Genomic DNA, 22,548 nt, shown 5'->3' with positions numbered 1-22,548 from the left:
TTCTTACAGTAAACAGGCAGGTTATTCTCAACTGATTTTCTAAGAATCTTTTTTGTTAATTCTGCTATATTTTTGGCTGACTGTTTGCCATTAGCTGTTAGAAGGCTGAGAGAGAACAACCTAATGTAAATTGTGCACAAGATAGGCTTGAAATAGCTTGACAAGAAGCTCTACTTGTTCAACGTACACTTGACTAGAGAAGTGAAACTTTGAGGAAAGAACATGAGAAAGAACGTGAGAACGGGTTATAAGAGATGCCCAAGTTCGAGAGCTTAAGACCAGTTGGTGTAAGGGGGTAGCACACTATGCCTGCAAGTAAGAGCTGCTGGTTCGCATCCAGTACTGGTCCATTTTCACAGTAGTTGCACCTGAATAGCCCCCAAACATTAGGTGTGAGGAAATTTTGTATTTTACGCTTTTGTAGCACATACACAGTAGTCCAGATTTAGAATAGAAAGTGTACATGTTATGAAATATGGAAGAGCAGGTCAGCGTATCTAATTTAAGCATGTTCTAATATCCTAGCACAATCCTCTTCATCTCTTTGTCATGTTGAACTACAAAGTAAGGTACACAGACATGCAGGTTTCTTATTTACAAAACATTACAAATAACTTCAATGATCAAATCCTTTTGATTAAACTTATTTGAAGCGCATTCATGCTGTAATATAAATCTATATAGTGATCGGACATAATTGACCAAATTAGGAATGTTTACAGATTGCGAGTTTGATTCTGATGAATTTTGGCGACCACGGATTTTACTTGACCACAATTTCTACTTTAATCGAACATGGGTCGCTTATAACTTCAAATTAGTCTTTGTGTATTCTCTCTTCCATATGACGGTAATTGAGTTTATTTTGCGCTCGTAGAAATATAAATTTATTTTCCTCCTTTTAATATTAAGGCGGTTTGGATGGTCGGATGTCAATTTGACGGAGATAATTTTTAAAATACCATTAAAATTTTAACGTATTCTTTATAATGGATTTCAATTGAGACGGCTTTCAGACACGTAATGGAATTGTGTGACGTAATAACTGATGGCAGGTTCCTGGCTTTCTAAGAAACGGAAACTGTTGTCTAAAACGGGAGCTGAAACGTATTTCCCACCTCACTTTAATCGACACTTGAAATGCGGTTGAAGCATGAAACGCGTCACAAATGAACTTAGAACACCTTCAGTGACGTGAACAAATGAATGTTATCTGATAGAAATGATTTTGATTTTGAGATTAATTACAAAAAAAACAAGAATTGTAATGTCAGAAGGTTTTTAAAAGATTTGGTTTCAGACTTTTAAAGAATGTTTGTGACATTATAGACATTATTGTTATCAATTTGCTAGGTCCACGATTTTTCGTCGATGAACTTGACTTGTTTCACTTGACAAAATGTGCTTTAGTGGAATTACACTAAATTTTTTTGATATGCTGAAGAAAATGGCAGAACTACTGCTAAATTGCAATCGTCTTTCATTTTTTGTTCCGACCCACTTTAGTGGGGGAGGAACTATAGTGGGGGAGGAACTATATTAGGGGGGGGGGGGAACTATGTACTCAGGAACTACTTAGTGGGGATAGGAACTATATCTAGTGAGTGGTATCATTAGAAAGCTGGTCAAGCGTAGAGTTTCAAAAAAAACATTTTTTTTTAATTTTGTTTTTTTTTCGAGGGGTTACGAAGGCTTGAAATTTTGTGAACGTTAGCCTAATTTCTGTGTTTTTGTTCACATTTTTCTTAATTTTCCTTAAATTTTGATCATTTTTTGCTAAAAATAAGATAAAGTTGTTCCCGATAGTCTAATTGGTTTTACGTTTAGAGCTAAAACGGAGTTAGAGGGTCGATTGAACCAACTGTTTTTGCTATTAGATTTCCAGCTAAATTTTTAAAAATTCAGCATTTCTTCTATAAAATGTGGCAACAAATATGCCTTTTTGGTCAAACTTGTCCGGCTTGACCGGTTTTGCAGACATAAACAGTGCTGACACAATCTTCGTTTACTCAGATATCAGCCCTTTGTTCCTCCGTTTTCTCAGAACGTTTTCTGAAAATAATATTTTTGCGGTTGTTCGCTAATTAAAACCCATATTTATTTTTGAAAATACAATTTACTTTTCGATTTATTTTTTGTTTTTGTCTGCCAAAAATTTGTTGCGCAATGTTTTAGAACGATTGGGTTTTTCAGCAGCTTTGAAGCGATAGCAACGCCAGTTTTTGGTCCCATCGTTGATTTTTGCAACGAAAAAGTATTTGGACTGTATTTTAGGTCTGTCATTTTAAAATGTGTTTTGCAATCTTTTCATACCAAATAGAGGCTAGTTTGTTTTCATGTTAAAATTCGGTTGATAGGTAGTTCGGTCTGCGTCCAATTGAAGTCCACCAAAAAGATATTGTGTTTTTTAGTTTTTTAAAGCTGTGTTTTTGGCTCCGACAAACTTTTCTCCTACACTTTTAATGAATTCTTGAGTTGTGCAAGCATTTAAAGTTCTTTTTGTAGTCTTATGACTGAATCTAATTAATCAAATGATTAATTCAGTTGTGAGGGAAGAATTTTTCATATGTTAACATTTTATTCCGATTAGCTGTTTCAGTTACATTTGAAACATTCCGGGTTCTAATGGAGAAGCGGCAAGATTGGAAATAGTAGGTTTGGTCCTCTTAGTGAAATTTAAACTTCGATTTTATAGTGCGCTGCATATTTTTTTGCGAATTAATTCTACAATTTTATATTTTATGTTAATTACAGGACAAGGACGATTTCAAATCAGAACTTCAAATAATGACAGTTCAAATTTTTGTGCAATTACGGGCGAATTAGCAAACATAATAATTTCTGCGAAAAGGTTATGTTTTTTTTTACTTCAGCACCACTTGCCTAAAATTTTATGTTAAAATTTCTGTTCTAACTGTTTTAGTTGTTAAATTGTAGTCATCTGGCTCCCTATTAAAATTTCCGTTTAGCCTTCCGTAAGCAGCAGAAGTTTGTTCTATTAAGCTTTTTTTTGAAAAATCTCACTGTTGTTTTGTCTTTTTTAAAATGTTTTGAAAAAAATAACAGTTTTTTGGGGTTTGCCATTTTCAATATTATTTCTGTCACCTTTGGCGTTTTCTCAGCAAAAAAAGATGTTGCATTCAGTTCAAGTGAGCTAAAATAGAGTCTACATTTTTTTTATTTTAAAGAATAGTTTTTGGCGTTGATACTACCTTTTTCATTTATTTCATAAAATTTTCATTTTACAATTTCCTATATTTGAAGTTCTACTTTGCTGTCTTGTCCGATCAGCACAGTAATGGTTTTTTAACGAAAATTTGCATTTTACATTAATAATGTTGAAAGAAGAGTTCATTGATTAGAATCACTGTTTCTGTATTGAATTGTGATTATACAGTCTTCGAGACGGTTCCCTCTCAAAATTGAATTGACCTTTTGATTTTTGCCTGTATTTGTTTTTTTGTTGTCTTATGACACTCTGTATACTGACTGGTCTCAATGGTTTTGTGTGAACGTATAAATGAAGCCATTGAACGATTTCAATTGATTGCTAATGGTTTTCATGACATCAAATTTAATTATTTTCGGGAAATGTAAGCGTATTTTTCAAGTTTGCCCCTTTTGTTTTCTGTCTACTTGGTTTAGTTCAGATGTTATCTGATGCTGTTTTGACTTTTTCCTTAAAATTTTAAATTAATAGATAGACAATTCACTTTAGTCGTAGGTAGTGTTTGTTGTTTTCATTTGATTTTTTGTTTGTCTTGTCTCTTACTCTCCTTAATGGCAGGTATCATTGGCGCTCTAATGTGTTCTGTTTAATTTTTGTAGTGGTTTGAGCTTCAACTGATTTTTTAACTGAATACACCGATTATTTTTGAACAGTAAGTGATTTTTTGAATAGATCCACCGATTATCAAAAATTTAGCCAAAAACGTGGTTGCGCGGGGTTAGAACGTTATGTGCGAACGCACATTTCTGAGCCTCCTTGTTTAAAGTAATTTAATTGAATTAATCAATTTGGTCCACCAAGACAGTCACATCAATTATAGAAAATAATTATGATTATCAAATCAAACGGTCCAATCTTTTTTAAATTTTGATGTCGATTACGACCAAATTTAGTCAATGCTTCATTTCTGCAAGAGGAAACTTTGACTTTTTTGCGGTCCAGATTTTCTCATATGTATTTGAAAGGTCATATCGTATCCACTTTCATCGCAACAAGTGTTTTTTAATATAAATTAAGAAAAAAACTTAATTAATTATTGTGTTCATACTGTTTGCAGTGTGAACTTGGAGCTGTTCACGGCGAGTGATGTAATGAGTGCACCTGTGTACGTGGTGAGGGTGTTCGAGTCAGTGGGATACCTGTCCCGTCTTCTTATGACAACTGGACATGGGGGATTCCCCGTGGTGGGCATGGACGGACGAACATTCAGGGGCACCATCACCAAGTTAGCCCAATTTGTTGTTCATTTGGATCTTTTTCCATTTTGCTACGCCTCAGCTTAGTAGGTACATATTATTTGGTGCACCCGCCAAGCGTACGCGCTATTTTATCACATAATGACAAAATGATTTACTATGTATTGGCACGTTTTCTCTGGCGGGGGGGGGGGTGGGTTATAAAGTACTGGGAGGCACAAAGGTAAGAGATCCGCTTAATCTTAACAAATTTTAACTTTTACACCTGGATGAAATTTTAACTTTTACAATTAGATGACATCACAACTCTGGTCAAATAAACATCATAGCTCGTGAAAACATCGAATATGTTATTATGTAGCAAATTGACAATGTAAAAAATGAGCATGGGTGGCCGATGTTGAATTCGTTTGCCAACAACTAATCAGGGGAGGAGAAGAGCAGGTCCAATATTATTGGAGTTGTTAAAATGAAGAGCTGTAATTTATTCCTGTATGTGTCTCAAGGGACTCCTTAAGTCATGATGTTGAATTCTTTGGGTAAATAGAAGTTCAGAATTAATTGCATAATTTTTTGTATCAAATTGGATTTGTGAAGAAAATCTTTTAAATATTTGTACGGTTACCAAGGAACAACACTAGGCATATTGTGTCAAAAGGAACTCAATGCCAGGTTTTTCGTAAATACCGCCAATAGTGAAGCAAACTGATGAGCGCGGTTCTCCGTCGTCCAATCGAAGCGCCACCGTCACACACAGTTCAAATTAACAGCTCAAATTAACAAACAATCTCGCCAATCTCTTTACATGATGTAATTTTTTGGAAAAAGTGCATATAGAAATTTAACATAGGTTATGCAAAAATAAAGTAGCAGAAAGATGATATTTTTGCAATAAAAATAAGCGAGTAATCTGAATTTGTTCGTTCAAATAAAAATCATTTATACGGTTTACATAGAAAACAATTCTCAACATGATCAATTAGTTGACTTCAAAATATATTTTTAAATAATTTAATAAAAAGTAATCGCTATTCTTTATTAGCAGAAAGATTTGATTTTTTTCATCATTATCAACAAAAGAATTGCATATTTAATTATTTTTTAATGTAACTGTGTTTTTGTGATTGGTACGCTAAGCTCTGTTATTGTTATTTTACTTCATTCGAGCTGATCTCGAGTTTTGATTTTGATTTTTCGAAGGTTTTTGTGTCAATAAGGTACGTGGAGTTTAATTCTATTTGACTGATCTTCAAAATTAACATCAATTGCTAATTTTTAAATTTTTAATATTTTGACTGTTGGAGAGTATAGTTTTGATTTCAATTTTCAGATTAATTAAGAGTTTTATTTCAAGCTTTGCTTGAAAAATGCTGCTGTGAAAGCAATTTCATCGCGATAACTTGATCTATCAACTCTGTAGTAATATCATTCAAGATGGATGCCCAATTTTTCCGAACAGCTACAATGCAGTTTTAATATAAAGCTTACCTTATCATGAACGATTATAATTTTTAATTATTTCTACCGTCACATAGCCAGTTTATAAGTTAACTTTTCACTATTTATGCAAACTCTGGGTTACCCAATTGCTCAACGCACTCCACACCACGAACTTAAATTTATAGCTTATGTAAGTGAAGGGGTTCCTCGTCAAGATAAGGAACATTCCCTGCCCGGGCGTCCATTCTAAAGATAAAAATCTTCTTGCGAAATTTATCGCCTTGATTTTTACTTAGTGCCTTTGACAATTAAATCAAGCGTGGTAAGCTGATCAATTTTACAAAAATATTTTTGGAACGATCAATAGTTCAACTGGTAACTGAGTGAATTAATTTTGTTCTGTTCAAATCTGAATTGTTCTTGATATTTACAATTGATGGCATTTATGAAGGAATATCAACGGATATTGCATAATTGTTGAACACGTATTTTGTGAAAATTATGTATATCAAAGGCCTAAATTTTCCCATATCAGTTTAATGGCAAACGCAATGCTACTGAATAAAATGTTTAAATGGATCTATTCTGTTTTGCCCCCCCCCAATTTCTTTATGACCCCTAGTTACAAATTATTTAGTGTTATATAGCACGTTACTATGTAAGAAAGTAGCACGTGCGCCTGGTCACAAAAATTTATGCTCACTAAGCTGAGGCGCCGAAACAGAATAGATCCGTTTAAATATATGAATATGGAATTACCATAACATTAGCAAAGTGTTTGTAAACATTGAAACAAAGTAAAATTTTGTAAACAAAAGCTCAATCCGAATGTCCGAGCATTCAAAATTGCATTAATATCAATCTAATATTAATATGATTATGTAGCAAAGGTTATAATAAGACTATTATAGAGATTTTGAGTGGTCTGAATTATTAACTATGATTAACTTAATCTCTAATCATAATACATGAGGAAGTTTAATTTTCCCTGTTTTATGGTTTATAGGTACATCACGTTGATGAAATTTAATGTGGGGTACTCTGGAGTTACACGATCATGACTCTTAAAGTTAAGGCTCAATTGGACAAAAGGCTCAATGAAAGTTATTAGAAAACTTCTATACGTAACCTTAATACATGGAGATTTTTTAGAAAAACTCTATAAAACAACAAATAATTTCTATTGGCTGAGCATTTTTTGCTGAGATGGTTCTAGGATTAGGACTTTTAATTATGTAGAGTTACAGCACATTTTGAACAGTAATTCCCTAGCGGTTCCAAATTAGAGTTTATGGCCGATCTTAATACATGGGGAAAAAGATAAAATAGCATCAATTCCCGGCAAAGACTATTTAGATTAGCAAATTTTGGAGAGACGTTCTTTGTGTTTTTATCCCTCCGTTAGAATGTTTAAACAGTCATCTGAAGAGCTTGATCAAGTTTTACTAATTTTTCTAATTGGCACCAACAGCTTAAGATCGAAATGTACTTATCTCGCCATGGACTTAGAGTTATGTTGGCCTGACATATGTGCCCATATTGAGGCGTAGAAATACGCATTGCCACCAACAGAACATTGTCTGTAAAGAAAAAATAAAACAAAGCAGTCTGACCTTGAACGCAGAAAATTTTTCCTCAGAGTGGCTGAATTTTGTTGTGGAACGTATAGAAACTTGGACATGGGCGTATGAGCAGTCTAACACAGCCTGTAGCTTTGAAAAGAAACTACAGACCAGACATTACAAAACAAAAACAGTTGCTTCCAGTTCTTCAAATTTGTTAGTTCAAAGCTACAGGCTGTGTTAGACTGCTGATACGCCCATGTCCAATTTTTTGTGCGTTCCAAAAAAAATTCAGCCAATCTGAGGAAAAATTTTGTGCATTCAAGGTCAGACTGCTTCATTTTGTTTTTTCTGTACACACAATGTTCTGTTGGTGGCCTTGCGTATTCCTTCTATTCGCCTGGATGCGTCGATTGTCTGTCTGGGACATCAACCTAGTCTAGTTCACACAAATAATCATAGAGATGTTGCTAGAAATTTTTCAGTGATTACCACCATAAATCTTTCAAAGCACACCGTGATTTGGTGCATAGATTCTTAGATGAGATGTTGAAAGAGAAAACCTAATGCAAATTCTGCATAAGATAAACTTGACATAGCTTGACAAGAAGCTCTACTTGTTCAACGTATACTTGGCTAGAGTAACCCCTATAAGGTGCCATGTCAAAGAGCATGTATAGGTTTCCCCATACTATATCTATTATAAAAGAAACCCAGGATCAAGTTGCTTATTGTTCACGGATTCTTGGAAACTATATGCAAGATGATACATATATAGTTTCTGCGTGCACATGGAGCAAAGATTAATCTTGTATACGTTCGACAAATCTTAGTTTGGTGCTGTCATGGTTTATTAAAAAGCTCTGCAACTAAACAATTAAACCGTCTTTCAGATGCACATAGTAACAGGCTTTGGATAACATTTCACTTTTGATCTTGGACATATTTTTTAAGGTCAACTCAAATAGAGGAGGATATATCTCGAGATAACTTATGGTACCAATTCATTAATTATGATCATCATCAGAGGAATGTCACCTTTTTATGATGATATGTGGTTTGATTTAGAAATGAGATCATGGTTCTGATCCGGACTCCAGATTTGTACGAAGACAGGAAGAAAGTCTCCTACGCCACTCTATCACGCAACCCTTTAGTCAGTTATAACAAGGTTATTATACTTATATGCATCACTTATAACCATACTTAATGGCCAATGCTCTAGTCGAGGCAGGTTGTTAATCTTGTCATCTTGAAAGATCTTCTAGGAAGCTTGTTTTGAAAGAACGAATATTTCAAAAACGTTGTTCGGCGAAACCAAACCCCCCTCCCCCCGTACCCGTGAACACAAGATAAAACTTTCAATGTTTTGCCATATGTGAAAAAACTGATGTTTGTTTTTGCGCTGATAATGGTTTTTATAGCGTAGTAGGATTTGGAAGTTGCCATTAAAATTAATTTTTATATACATTTACAAAGGTGTAAAATAAAATGACAACTATAGATGGGTGGGTTTGTTTCTCCTTGTTCATGTTGGAAGATCTTTTTATAAAAATGAAAGCAAGATTAACATCCGACAATCGACAATACAGCTTTGAGGTTGGCGAATGATTTTAGTCTGTACCATAAAGTTACAACGATCATGCGGCACTTAAAACAATTAAACATGCCGGATTTCTATGTAAATATTCCCCCAGAACTTTTCCAACCTGACTCAGAGAGTTCGCTTGCGTTGGAGTTTTATGGGCTACAGATTTTAAAAGAATTATCACAAACATTATAACTACATAATTTATAATAAAGTTAATTTAAGTTAATGTAGTTGAGCAGTGGTATTTGATGTGTTTCATGTAGCCACATATCAACTTCAAGTACCTGCAACCTGACGAATATCAGGTTAATTTAATAACATACACATAAAACTAACCCTTATTAAAAACTTCAACAATTTTCAAGCCTGAAAAACTCTCGATTTAGTTCCATTGTTATAATAGACTCAGAAATTTCTCTGCTTCTAACATGATACTAAACATGTGAAACGAAACTCGATACACCATTCCATGTCAAGCAGGATCTCGCGCAAACTTCAAATATTTTGCGACTATCTTGATAAACCGAAATTTCGTGGGATATCTTGGTAAGATACTGTCAAGATCTTACCGAGACACGTCAAGAGAAATTCTTGGCGCAATTTTTCTTGGTTATCCAGGCAAGATCTTATTTTTTGATACCCATGAAAGATATCTTACGGTTTTCTTTCCGTAAAACGTGGCTCGACATTAGCATAATTTATCATGTTTTAGTATAGTTACTATCAAGGCTATCAAGTTTCGTTTCACTAAGAAGTTAAAGCTTTCTTCGTTCTTCTGTTTAACACGAATGAGAGCCATGCAGAATTTTGAGTTTTTCAGGCTTTTGTTGAACGTGTGAAGATATTTGCGATTGTGGTTAATATGAAATTTGATGTTTTTGTTTCAGTTGAAGAGAAATCGGAGCGAGAAAGCCTCGACTATCACTCAATTGTACAGAACATCCTCATGCTCCAATAAATACATCAATTTGGTAAAGTTTTTCTCACTCAAATACTCATTATACTCACAGATTCCAGAAAAACATTTTATATCAAAATGCACATTAAAAGACAATGCTTTTTTCTTTCAAAAATTTTAGGTCAATTTTAAGTGCGCATTTGATAAAAACAGTTCGAAGTTTTGGGTACACTTTTAGATAATGAAATTTTGCAAACAAGTTTTTTTAAGTAAATTTTACTCCCAATTCTGTGTATTTACTACTATTTTCTAAACGAGTTCATCAAGGCTCCCTATAACCCGTATTTAGTTGTGGTATCTAATTTTAGTCTATAGACGTATGAAAATTGAATCCTGTTATAGATCATTGGTTCAAATTGATGTGAAAATAACTTCAAAAACTAAACTTTTTAGGTGATAAAAATAGTTTTAAAAAATCTATTTTAATTGTGAAATGCGAAGGTATATTTAAAGGGCCAATTATCTGATAATTTATAATCAGAACAGTTTTTAAAGTCAAAACACTACCGTCCGCATTACTTCTCTAAAAATATTACTTTTACTTGAAATTAAGGAACAGTTATGAAATCGTCAGTTCGTCAGTTTGTATTTTTTGTCCACCAGTAATATGACATATTGAACACTCGAATATACACGTAATGAGACTTAAAATTTTGCAAATTTTTAACGATTCCTTAAATATCATAAATGCGCTTACAAAATTTTCGCATTTTCACCCTGCAGATTAATGCGATCATCCATTAAACCCACATTAACTGATTGAAATTTTTTTAAAAGCAATAATATATTGCACTCTACGTATCTTGGGAGTTTCAGCCTTAGCTTGACCATTTTGATGGTGCATGCATAACTCTTTCAGATTCTTTCCTTTCGTTTCGTAATAATTGTCGAGTTTTTGAGTTCTCAAATTGCGTAACGTACTGATAAATCTCAGAGTTTTTTTACTTGCTTTTTCTCATTTAGTCTTATGTAATTAAAATTTGCACTTATAGCTTGCGAGTTTTGCTGCCCTTATAAGGTTGGTTTTCTTGTTCACGGTTAGTAATAACCGTAGGCCTCAAAATGACTAGTCTAGGTCTGCAATTGGGTACTGACATTACGGTGGAATGAATGTTTTTGATAGTTTTTGTTCTTTGACACTCAGTTTTCTTCATTATGCTTTTTCATTCGTTTGTTTTTTCGTCAAAACATTTTTCACGCGCCAGATTTATCATTCACGTTTTTTTTTGTTCTTAACCATTGGAGCTTGTCCTATGTCTTTTTTGAAAGATCCCAACGACAAGCAGTTGCAGAGTCTCTAGATAAAGAACTGTTCTTTTTTGAAAGGTTAAGCATTTCTTCGTTTTACAGCTACTTTGTTAAGTTGTCAAAGTTTGTAATAAAGTCACAGTAAATTATGTTTGTCGCCTTTTCGCTAGTGGAAATTTTTTTGATTGGATTTTTATTTTGTGTGCCAATGTTGTTAGTCATCAAGACTTCTAAAAGTTAAAATGACATCTCTATCGTAAGCTTTATTTACACGAAAACTAGAGTTGAAACAAGAAAGACTGACCAGAAACTAAATATGACTGTCGCAATATATTGTTGTCTGTAGTTTCATAGACAAACATCGCATTTACTTGTTTTCTTCACACATGTTAATCAAGAAGTTGCTATGTTTGTCAGTGAACAAACCTGACACATAATTTTGTTTGAATTTTTCGAGAAATATGTAAATTAAGCAGCATAATTAGCTGGACTCGATACTTATATGTTCAAAAATATCAAATTTTGAATTGAATTTCGGTTTACCAGACAAAACGGGTACAAACTGGAAGGATCTAAACAAGAGTAGTACTGCTCATGCCGGGGTCCATGCATTAAGATCGAGAACCAGATTACATCAAGTGAACTTCTTAGGATCAAAAGACGTGTTCTATTATGGTCTTGTTGTTCCGACCCTCTTGAGGGGGGAGGAACTATATACTCAAATGGGTTTTTTTTGTTCCGTGAATTTTCGCCGCTCGATATATTCATCGTAGAGAGTTGAGACTGGTATCATTAGAAAGCTCGTCCAGCGTAGAATATGGAATTTAAAAGAGTTTTTTAATTTTCGTTTTCTACAGGGAGTTATCGAGGTTTAAACTTCTGAGAAAAGAAGAGTGAATTCACGTTGTTTTTATTCACATTTTCCGGAATTTTTGCCTAAATTTTCGTCAATTTTGCTAAAAATTGTTATAATTTTTAAGAATAGTGTCGTTGATTTTATTTTTGAAGACGAACAAGCATTGTTGATTGTTTTGATTTAATTTTTTTGGTCAAAAGATCTGGATAAACATTTTAAAACTTAGCCTATTTCATCAAAAACAGCACGAAATAAGCTACTTTAGTCCACTTTGATTAATTTTGCCGACAGTACACCCCGAAACAACACTCATACAATCTTTGTACACTCAGAGGGGGGCTATTTCTACTTCAGAGTCCGCTGAGAGTGCACTGTAGTTAAAAATTTGCCGTTTTTTGCTAACTTTACTCGTTGATTATCAAAAATGCAGAATTTATTTTGAGTTTTTAACTAACGAATTATCTATATCTACAACATTCAAAAAATCAATTGTTCCTAACGGAAAATAGGTATTAGCAGGGCTATTTTTGGGCCATTCTTGGACTGTTAAAATCCAAAAAAATCGGGTTGTAATCAGTCGGTCTTTTTTTTAAAAAAAAGACTTTTTTTAATAATAAAGAACAGAACATATCAAATCAAAGCTCAGGAGTGATAGGTCCAACCAATTCGCTTGCTAAGCAGCTCCAAGCTAATGCATTTAGTTTTTTAATTGAAAGTTTATGGTCGTTTCTTTTTTTTTAAAAATAATTGACTTTTCAATAAATAATGGCTTAATTAACTTTTCCTCTATCTTTTCTTAATTTGTTCAACTTCCAGCTTAGTGTCAGCAAAGAAAGACTGCTTTTTCTTTCTACTGATTTAACATTTATTCTCGGTTGCAGTTTTAAGCCTGAAGTTATTGTTTTCTGGCTTTGATACCACAAGATTGCAGATTTTTGTTTGTTTTGATATTTGCCAGTTTTTCACGTTTTCTAATTTTGTCACATTATCACATTATTGACAGTTCTCATGTCACCTTATTAGCATTCAGAATAAGGCACAATTGAACATATTAAAATCCTGAAAGATATACATCATCGTTTTAACGTCCTCGACGCCTCTTTCTTGAAGAAATCAATTGAATTTTTTAATTTTGTCTCTAACTGTCATTTATACTTTGTCGTTTCTGTCGTATGAAATTTCCTGTATAGTGATAGTTTTCATTGGCTTTTCATGGAAGAATAGAAGAACCGATATTCTGATATTAGTAGATAGCTGATGGCTTTCATGACTTTGAAAACAATCGTTTTCCAAAATTAAAAAAAAAAAAACTTTTTTACTTCGCAATTTTGTTCTTTTTATGTTTCTTTTTGTTACCTAATCTCGTTAGTTAATTACAGGTCAAATATGACATTATGAGTGTCAAGGGAATAAAAAGGATTGGTGTCCCAAAATCTTTTTTTTAAAGAATTTGTTATGACCTTACTGGCTTCGACACCGGTTTTTCACAAAAAAAAGTAAATTAATTTGATTTTTGTCATATTTGACGTTCTTTTTGTAGATGCAAGAAATATTCTGGATAATTACAGGTCTCGAGGGCTTCCTTTTCATGCATAAACGACCTTATTTAAATAGCTCTTTTTGTAATTAATGCCTTTCATGACATTGAATGTAATTTTGTTTCGAAAAAAAATTAAAAGTTTTACATACTTTAGCACTTCGCTTTTTTGTCTACTTGTAATCTAGTCCTACTAATGAATGGCCACGTACTACATTATAGCTGTTTGAAGAAGGCGCAATCAAATATATTTTGAGTGCCAAAATTTGGCTTGACGGTTCTGACAGCGTTTTCTGGCAAGTTTCAATTGAAATTTTGTTTGTTCTTTGTTGTTCTTTTTAGCCACTTTAAAAAATGAATAAGGACAGGTGCTAATGCCCTTCTGTAGAAGTAGTGGTAATCGTAAATTTGCGGTAATATCAGTTGATTCCTAATGGTATTTATTACTTTGAAGTTAACTGTTTCAAAAAAATAAGTTAATTTTTTTACTTTACTGTTTTTGTTCTTTTTTGTATAATTGTTACCAAACCTTTTTATGGACTGGTCGCATATGTTTTCTGGTGATTTATAAGTTATTTTTGTTTAGTTTTAGTTTTATCTGACGGTATGTTGACTTTGTTATTAAATTTAATTTTTAAGAGGGACATAAATTGTTTGATGTAATTAATGTTTGTTGTTGTTGTTGTTTGATTTTGCTGTTTTTCTTGACTCGCTTTCTTAATATTGACATATTACAGCAATCTAATGCATCAATTTTTACTCCACTGAGTTATTTGCTTTGGAGGCTATCTTATCGTTCATACAGAACTTTTTGAAAAAGACTTGGGCTTTTTTGGGATTCGCAAAAAATAATTTTTGGGTTTTTCTATCTGTTCCTCATTTGGTAGACAATTATGCCAAAATTGTGGATAGGCGGGGTCGGAACCTTATGTGCCATCGCACATTACCGAGCCGCCTTGTTATTTTAAAACTAATTTTGTCACATTATCACATTATTGACAGTTCTCATGTCACCTTATTAGCATTCAGAATAAGGCACAATTGAACATATTAAAATCCTGAAAGATATACATCATCGTTTTAACGTCCTCGACGCCTCTTTCTTGAAGAAATCAATTGAATTTTTTAATTTTGTCTCTAACTGTCATTTATACTTTGTCGTTTCTGTCGTATGAAATTTCCTGTATAGTGATAGTTTTCATTGGCTTTTCATGGAAGAATAGAAGAACCGATATTCTGATATTAGTAGATAGCTGATGGCTTTCATGACTTTGAAAACAATCGTTTTCCAAAATTAAAAAAGAAAACTTTTTTACTTCGCAATTTTGTTCTTTTTATGTTTCTTTTTGTTACCTAATCTCGTTAGTTAATTACAGGTCAAATATGACATTATGAGTGTCAAGGGAATAAAAAGGATTGGTGTCCCAAAATCTTTTTTTTAAAGAATTTGTTATGACCTTACTGGCTTCGACACCGGTTTTTCACAAAAAAAAGTAAATTAATTTGATTTTTGTCATATTTGACGTTCTTTTTGTAGATGCAAGAAATATTCTGGATAATTACAGGTCTCGAGGGCTTCCTTTTCATGCATAAACGACCTTATTTAAATAGCTCTTTTTGTAATTAATGCCTTTCATGACATTGAATGTAATTTTGTTTCGAAAAAAAATTAAAAGTTTTACATACTTTAGCACTTCGCTTTTTTGTCTACTTGTAATCTAGTCCTACTAATGAATGGCCACGTACTACATTATAGCTGTTTGAAGAAGGCGCAATCAAATATATTTTGAGTGCCAAAATTTGGCTTGACGGTTCTGACAGCGTTTTCTGGCAAGTTTCAATTGAAATTTTGTTTGTTCTTTGTTGTTCTTTTTAGCCACTTTAAAAAATGAATAAGGACAGGTGCTAATGCCCTTCTGTAGAAGTAGTGGTAATCGTAAATTTGCGGTAATATCAATTGATTCCTAATGGTATTTATTACTTTGAAGTTAACTGTTTCAAAAAAATAAGTTAATTTTTTTACTTTACTGTTTTTGTTCTTTTTTGTATAATTGTTACCAAACCTTTTTATGGACTGGTCGCATATGTTTTCTGGTGATTTATAAGTTATTTTTGTTTAGTTTTAGTTTTATCTGACGGTATGTTGACTTTGTTATTAAATTTAATTTTTAAGAGGGACATAAATTGTTTGATGTAATTAATGTTTGTTGTTGTTGTTGTTGTTTGATTTTGCTGTTTTTCTTGACTCGCTTTCTTAATATTGACATATTACAGCAATCTAATGCATCAATTTTTACTCCACTGAGTTATTTGCTTTGGAGGCTATCTTATCGTTCATACAGAACTTTTTGAAAAAGACTTGGGCTTTTTTGGGATTCGCAAAAAATAATTTTTGGGTTTTTCTATCTGTTCCTCATTTGGTAGACAATTATGCCAAAATTGTGGATAGGCGGGGTCGGAACCTTATGTGCCATCGCACATTACCGAGCCGCCTTGTTATTTTAAAAAACAACAATCCTTAAAGCGTCTCCAGATGTTGTTAAATGTAAGAGTCTGTTTCAGAGACGATGTAGTGTAAATTTGTCAAAAATGGATCAATTATTAATTTTATATTATTTATTAATGATTTATATATTAAATGTAATGATCCAACACTGTGTTTACTTGTATACTCTCATAAAAATAATTTTTATGAGCTCCAATTTGTCTGTTATGAGTTATTTTCTCCATATTGATTAGGAAGCAATTCATTAAAAACCCATACACTTATTTTTAAACTCATGCCGAGTGTTAAATAGGAGAGGGCGACTTATTCTGTTTCGCAATGGTTTTAAGAGTCTGCGATTTTTTCTCTCAAAATTTTCTTACTGGTAATCCTAGTATTATCTTCGTTTTCAGCTGGATGATTGGTAATTTTGAAACTATCATTTCAGTTACCTTACATTAATCAATCAGCACCCTGTGTACAAGAGAGTTTCTCCTTGCATCGCGCCTACATCATTGTGCGTAGTCTGGGACTGAGACACTTAGTGGTGGTGGATCACAACAACCACGTCAAGGGAATCATCACTCGCAAAGATCTCATGGGATTCAGTCTAGAGGAACGCCTCTTCGAAAAATACCACCCCGCCACCACCGCTGCAAACACCGCCGCAACCTCCGCGCACGCAGGGAACCAGCCTGGAAGATCAGATCCCCAGAACCCCAAATCGTCCTCAAAACCCGATCCCCCAACGTCGGGAGGACCCAGCGGAGATCCGGGAGGAAATGTAGGATCTACCACAACATCAAAACCGCCGAAAGATCCAGAAGCTGGTCTCGGTTCGGGAAAAGAAAAAAACGTTCCCCCCACTAGTTTAATTACAGTCCGGACATCAACAGATATGGATGAAGATGCCTCGAAAACCCCGAACCCTTCCCAGCCAACATCGCCAGTTGACCCCCCAGAAATCACAGGAGCCAATTCCAAATTGCCACTGAACAACCCTGTAGCCAAAGAAGTACCAACGAAAGATGTACAAAATCCGACAGAAAAGCAAATAAGTTCAACACTGCCGTCTAACACAAACACAAACAAGAAACCAGCTAACATCAACAGCCCATCGATCAAAGACCAGAGTATTAAGAAAGCAGAAGTTATAATGTGTAATGGTATCAATGGTTCAAACCAAAGGTCAAATGGGAATTCAAAGCCCTCAGTTGAGGAACATTTGGACGTTAAAGAGGATCATCAACCTATGCACCAAAATACAGACACAACCAAAAAAATACACATAGAAAACACTACCTGTGAATCTGCCGTTTTGTAAACAACTTCTTAGCACAGCAAAATAAGCAACTTGTAAACAATTTGTTTCCTCAAATCTTAAATGATACTTAGCAATTTTAATTCAAGCTAAACTACAACGAGAACAAAATTGAAAAACATGCCCGCATCAGAATTTAATTAGATCAACACTGAAGATGACTGAGCTTTCACTGATCAGTGCTGAATAGTGACGGAGCATGTTTTTTGGTTTTGTGCTGAATGCGTATATTGAAGTTTTCTACGTTAGGTGGGAAATTCTCTTATTTGTTGACCTTCAGTTGTTTCGTTATGTTTCATATAGTTGATATTATTTTATATAGAACAATATTTTAATTTAATTAATCATATTAACAAACGAAACTCTGCGGCCAACTTTTGTTCAAGCAACTACCATGAGATTTAATGTATGAAGCAATCCTCGCCGAAAAAATGCAGGTTTCAGAAAACAATTTAGAGGAACTTCAGAAAACGAATTTTTTTTCGTTAGACGATTGAGAGAGAACATCCTGATGTAAATTGTGCAAGAGATAAGCTTGACATAGCTTGACAGGAAGCTCTAATTGTTCAACGTATACTTGGCTAGAGACAAAGCCTTGGGTAAAAAAGAACGAGAATTTGTTACATCAGATGCTCAAAATGGAGAGATGAAATAAAATGGTGTAATGACTATCGTGCTAGAATTGCAAGTAGGAGATGCTGATTGATATCCAGTAACGGTCTATTTCCACAGTAGTTGCGCTTGCTTTGACCCCGTAACATTTTTCACACAGATTTATCATCCCTTTCAATTTTATTCCCATTGCAAGGCCAATATCCGAAATATCGAATATACATACTCAATTGTGTGGGGATTGTTTACAGCCCATGTTTTAGGACTAGAGTTGTAAGCGTGAGTGGAAACTACTTACACTTCCATAATATAGTTCAAATTTGCTTCAAAGTTAGTTCTACATGCTTTCACTTTTAACAAAGCGTCTTTTTGGGGCTAGTGGGAAAACTTAGGACGATCTTTGCGTTCCGACATTATAAATATCACTTTCCAAATAACTCAGATAGTGTTGATTAGACCGAAACGAAAAAAAACCTAATTGGTCATTAATGTCAGAAATTCTTGCGCTTGATACTATTTGCGATTTATGAAGACAATTAGCAATTTGGTCTTACACATATCACTGTTCAGAAGAAAAATTAAGTCTTTGACTTGGGTCTCAAGTAATTACAAAAAAAGGGGCAATAATGTTTTAGGTTAATTAAGTGTTCAAAATTGTGGAAATGGGTTAGGCTCATCCGTCAATACTCGTGACAAAATGTAAGTCCTTTCCACGATATAAGTAGCTTATTTACACGTTTTCCGTAACTAAGATCCATCGTCGAATGTGTCATATTAATCCTGTATCATATTAAAAGTGGGGGACACGATTTGGTCACCTGATTCCACAAATCGCAAAAATTATTGAAATTCGACTTTTCGGATTAGCCGCGTAATGCGCGTCTTAATCCCTAATTTTTTTTACACCAACCCTATGATTACTTAATTGTGAATGTCAATTGTATCAAATATATACGGAACTAAAACCGGGGTGATATGGTCAATGATTAAAATAATCGTGGTTATTTAATAGGGAGTGAAACTGATAGTGGTGAAAAAGCAAAACATCCAAAAGATAATTTGAAAGAACCTATTTGATTATACACTTGTTCTCAGGAAGAGTTATTTGGATACAAGTGTAAACTATGGCGAAAATTTAAACGTATAAAGCAGAAAGCAGTCGAAGTGACCGCAATTTGTGCTAAAATATCTGTATTTTACGTGAACCAAAACTGCGTTAAAGTGTGAGTGCCCAGATGAGTTCCTCGACCCAAAACAGGAATTAGCCGGGCTGAGTTGCGTCCCAAACAAGGTGTTCGGTGCAACCGAGATCAGAGTCTGGACGCGAGCATCGGTTATGCAGAGCCCTTAGCTGAGTTCGGTCAGCGCAGTCTGGCCAATAACTAATTTTGGTCTGTTTGGTCTTGCCCATATCCATATTTCGGTTTGGCTCATCCCCATGTTCCGTTGTGCTGTCTGGCCCATGTCAAGATTTCGGTCTGTTCGTCTAGCTCATACCCAATTGCGGCTTATTTTTGGTCTGGTTAATGTCCATATTCCGGCCTGGCTCATACATGTTTTTTAGCCTGGTCAAAGAAATATATTTCAATTTTTCAACCCCTCTGCAAAAGTAAAATTAAGAAATAACCGAAGTTCAGCAAGTTGAAACAAAACATGTGGATGGACTGAAGTCAGTAATTCAGGCCCAAAACCAGATCCAGTTCACTGCAAAAAAGTTTATTGGGTGCTGGAATGTCTATTTTCCTATAAAACAGATTTGCAAAAAAATCATTTTGACCACAATGATTCTTTAGTCTAATCTCACTTTTGAAAAAGTAAGATTATATTTGCCAACAAAATTACTTTCATCATCTTCCCCCCCATTAAGGCAGTCGAAGGTGAATAGTTTTGTACATGTAGTTATTCCTTTTCCTTGGGTAAAATTACATAGAGAAATCATTCTGAACAATATCTGACTAAACTATTCCCTCATTGCTTATTAAGTGACTCTTGTCACCAAGATCAGGAGTGTTTTGAGCGGTGGCTAGGATCATAGTTTTTGGAACTCGTACACCAAAAATGGATAATATTTTCTAATTTTTAATGTTTCTAAAAATTTTAAAAGTGTTTCTCAAAACTAAAAATAAGCAAAATGCAAGCTGGAGTCATCTATTCAAAACGATTGAAATAACGCGCAAAATGTTTTACATTTTTAAACTTTTGCCAAAACAGAAGACAATGAATATGAATACTTTCTGTTAACTTTCTGCTCAAAATTGTATTCCATTAGGGACAAAAAGAAGACTTCAGAGCAGCGAAATGACAACCAGGGTTAAAAAAAAAACAAAAAAAACTTACGGAAGCCTATTCTGGAAATCATAAATTATCATTATTTTTTTATTATTACAATTCAAAGAATTTGAATTGTATTGGGGCGCTGTCTATTTTTACGACTCGAAGAGGAGTATTGGAGAAGTCCAACGATGGGCAGCTGAGTTGCTGGTTGAGAAAGCTCTGAGTTGTTCGGCGCAGTCGTTTATGAGTCCTGGTGACGCCTTGCGACGTGTGATCGAAACTATTGCATCAGGTATTGTTGTAAAACTGTAAGCAAAAGTATATATTAGGTTGAATAGGCTCTTGCTGTATAGAGTAGGTTACATAGTAAGATCCAAGAAGTGTAGATGTTACACTAAGATCCACAAGGAGGCTCGACAATGTGCGTTTGCTCATAATGTTCAGTCCCCGCTTATCCACAAGTTGGGCTTAATTGTCTACCAAATGAGGAAGAGATAAAAAAACTTCAAGAAAAATTTGCACGTATTGATCAAAAATAATTGCTGTATGAATTTAAAAAATGCTTCAAACTAAAATCACTTAGTAAAGTAAACAATGCCCTGTTGGTGGGACGATGAGACCTGCCATTATTAAGACCACGAGACAACAAAAACCTCAATAACTAATGGCTATTTTTTTAATAGCCGCACAGCGATAGCTGAGGCTATTATTGACCTTCTCATGGTTTTTTTACGACTCGAAGAGGAGTATTGGTTTTCTCTCGGTTTTTTTTACAGGAAGTTGATTTGTTCACGCGGCATTTTGACCTAAAAGCGAAAGTGAGAAAAGTTGTCTTGGCATGCTATTCCGATATGCTATTCCGATTTTTAACGTTACCAAGCGTTTTCAATAATATAAAATTTAGCTGCATTTTGTTTCTCTTGTTGACAGTGGTTTAAGTTTCACCAATTTTTAGAGCAGACCTGGAGGTGTAGTGAGTTAATGGTTTCATACAAAAGGTAGTGTCTTCCGTTGCCATTACGGTTTTGTTTGTGAAGTTCTGACGCTTCGAGTCGCTTCCGGAATTCTTCCGGCTATGTTTTTTTTAAGATCTCTTCACACATTTTCATGATTTTTGAAGTCAAATTGGAGTAGTGGTTTTGGTCACGCCGAAACAGGAAATGGAGCGCAAAAGCGAGTGGTTTTGCGGCGTGAATTTTTTTCGCTCTAATTTTTAAGTAGAGTGAGAAAACGGTGTTTGGACAAAAATTAGGTTTCTCGGTAGTGGTTTTTTGTTCACATGCCGCAATTTCACTCTGATTTTTACTGGTTTTTTTAAATTTTTTGGATCGGATTTTTTCTAAATGGTTTTCCCAATCCATTCACAGCTCATTCTATGTCTAATTTTTTTTGTTTGAATTAAATTTTAATTTCACGCTAGTGGTTTTTTTGTTCACATGCGGCATTTTGACATTGATTTTCTGTTTTTTTCTTATTTTTGTTATCTGATTTTTTTAAAAATGGTTTTCTCAATTCACTCATAGCCCATTCTAAGTCTAGTTTTTCTGTTTAGTCAATGAAAATTCTTTGAATTGTACGTCAGGACTTGTCCTGCTATGTTTTATGAATTGTGAAATCCTACTCCAGAAGAAATGTTTGTTTTCTTTATGGAAAATCTGCTTTCAACGACATGGAAGAAGTGTTTTGTCAGTTATTTGTCATAAAGGCGTGATAGCTGAGAGGTAAGGTATGTGATTGTCAATTAAAACGTTGAGTATTCAATTTCCGGCTTCCATGAAGCTGTCTGTAGAAAGGTTGACTCTCACATCTTGACCTATCTTGGCTAGAATGATAATATCACGTGATGTAAACGCAGGAAATTGACCATTTTGATTAAAAATAGCAACACTGCATAACTAACAGTCCAAAATTGTTACAAACAAAGGTCAAAGGCGTTTTGGCCTAATGCTATTCCGCTGCTATTACGCAGAGACCACGGCGAACAAACCCAGTCGAGATAGTAGTGTTCCATTTTTCTTAGAAATTGAAATGTATAAACTAAAAGATAGTTGATGACCCATTTGATCACAATTTAAGAAGCCTAAAAGCTGGTTGTGGTAGAATTCGTTATTGATATAAACTACAAGTGAACTAAAAATAGCAAAAAAAAATTTAAATACCGAAAAAAGCAATTCTCTGAGAAACTAAAATAGAAGCTAACAGCTTTTTAAACGTAAGAGATTCAAACAATTGGGACAGA

At 34.1% G+C, this 22,548-nt stretch overlaps 1 protein-coding gene across 1 annotated transcript in view; it reads left to right on the top strand.

The window, feature by feature from the left end:
* LOC142342916 (chloride channel protein C-like) overlaps positions 1–17,785 on the top strand; it is a 200,357-nt gene extending 182,572 nt beyond the window's left edge. The window contains exons 18-21 of the mRNA XM_075394591.1: positions 4,287–4,454; positions 8,496–8,598; positions 9,906–9,989; positions 16,551–17,785. Of these exons, the coding sequence (XP_075250706.1) occupies positions 4,287–4,454; positions 8,496–8,598; positions 9,906–9,989; positions 16,551–17,426 (1,231 nt within the window). The 3' untranslated portion in view covers positions 17,427–17,785. The remainder of the gene's footprint in view (positions 1–4,286; positions 4,455–8,495; positions 8,599–9,905; positions 9,990–16,550) is intronic.
* Positions 17,786–22,548: the final 4,763 nt, after the last annotated feature.

Source organism: Convolutriloba macropyga, chromosome 7, assembly GCF_964194025.1.
Source record: "Convolutriloba macropyga chromosome 7, txConMacr16.3, whole genome shotgun sequence".
NCBI classification, from domain to species: Eukaryota; Metazoa; Xenacoelomorpha; order Acoela; family Convolutidae; genus Convolutriloba; species Convolutriloba macropyga.
Note: the sequence above shows the minus strand (reverse complement) of the source record. Positions and strands in the feature narration are given on the sequence as shown.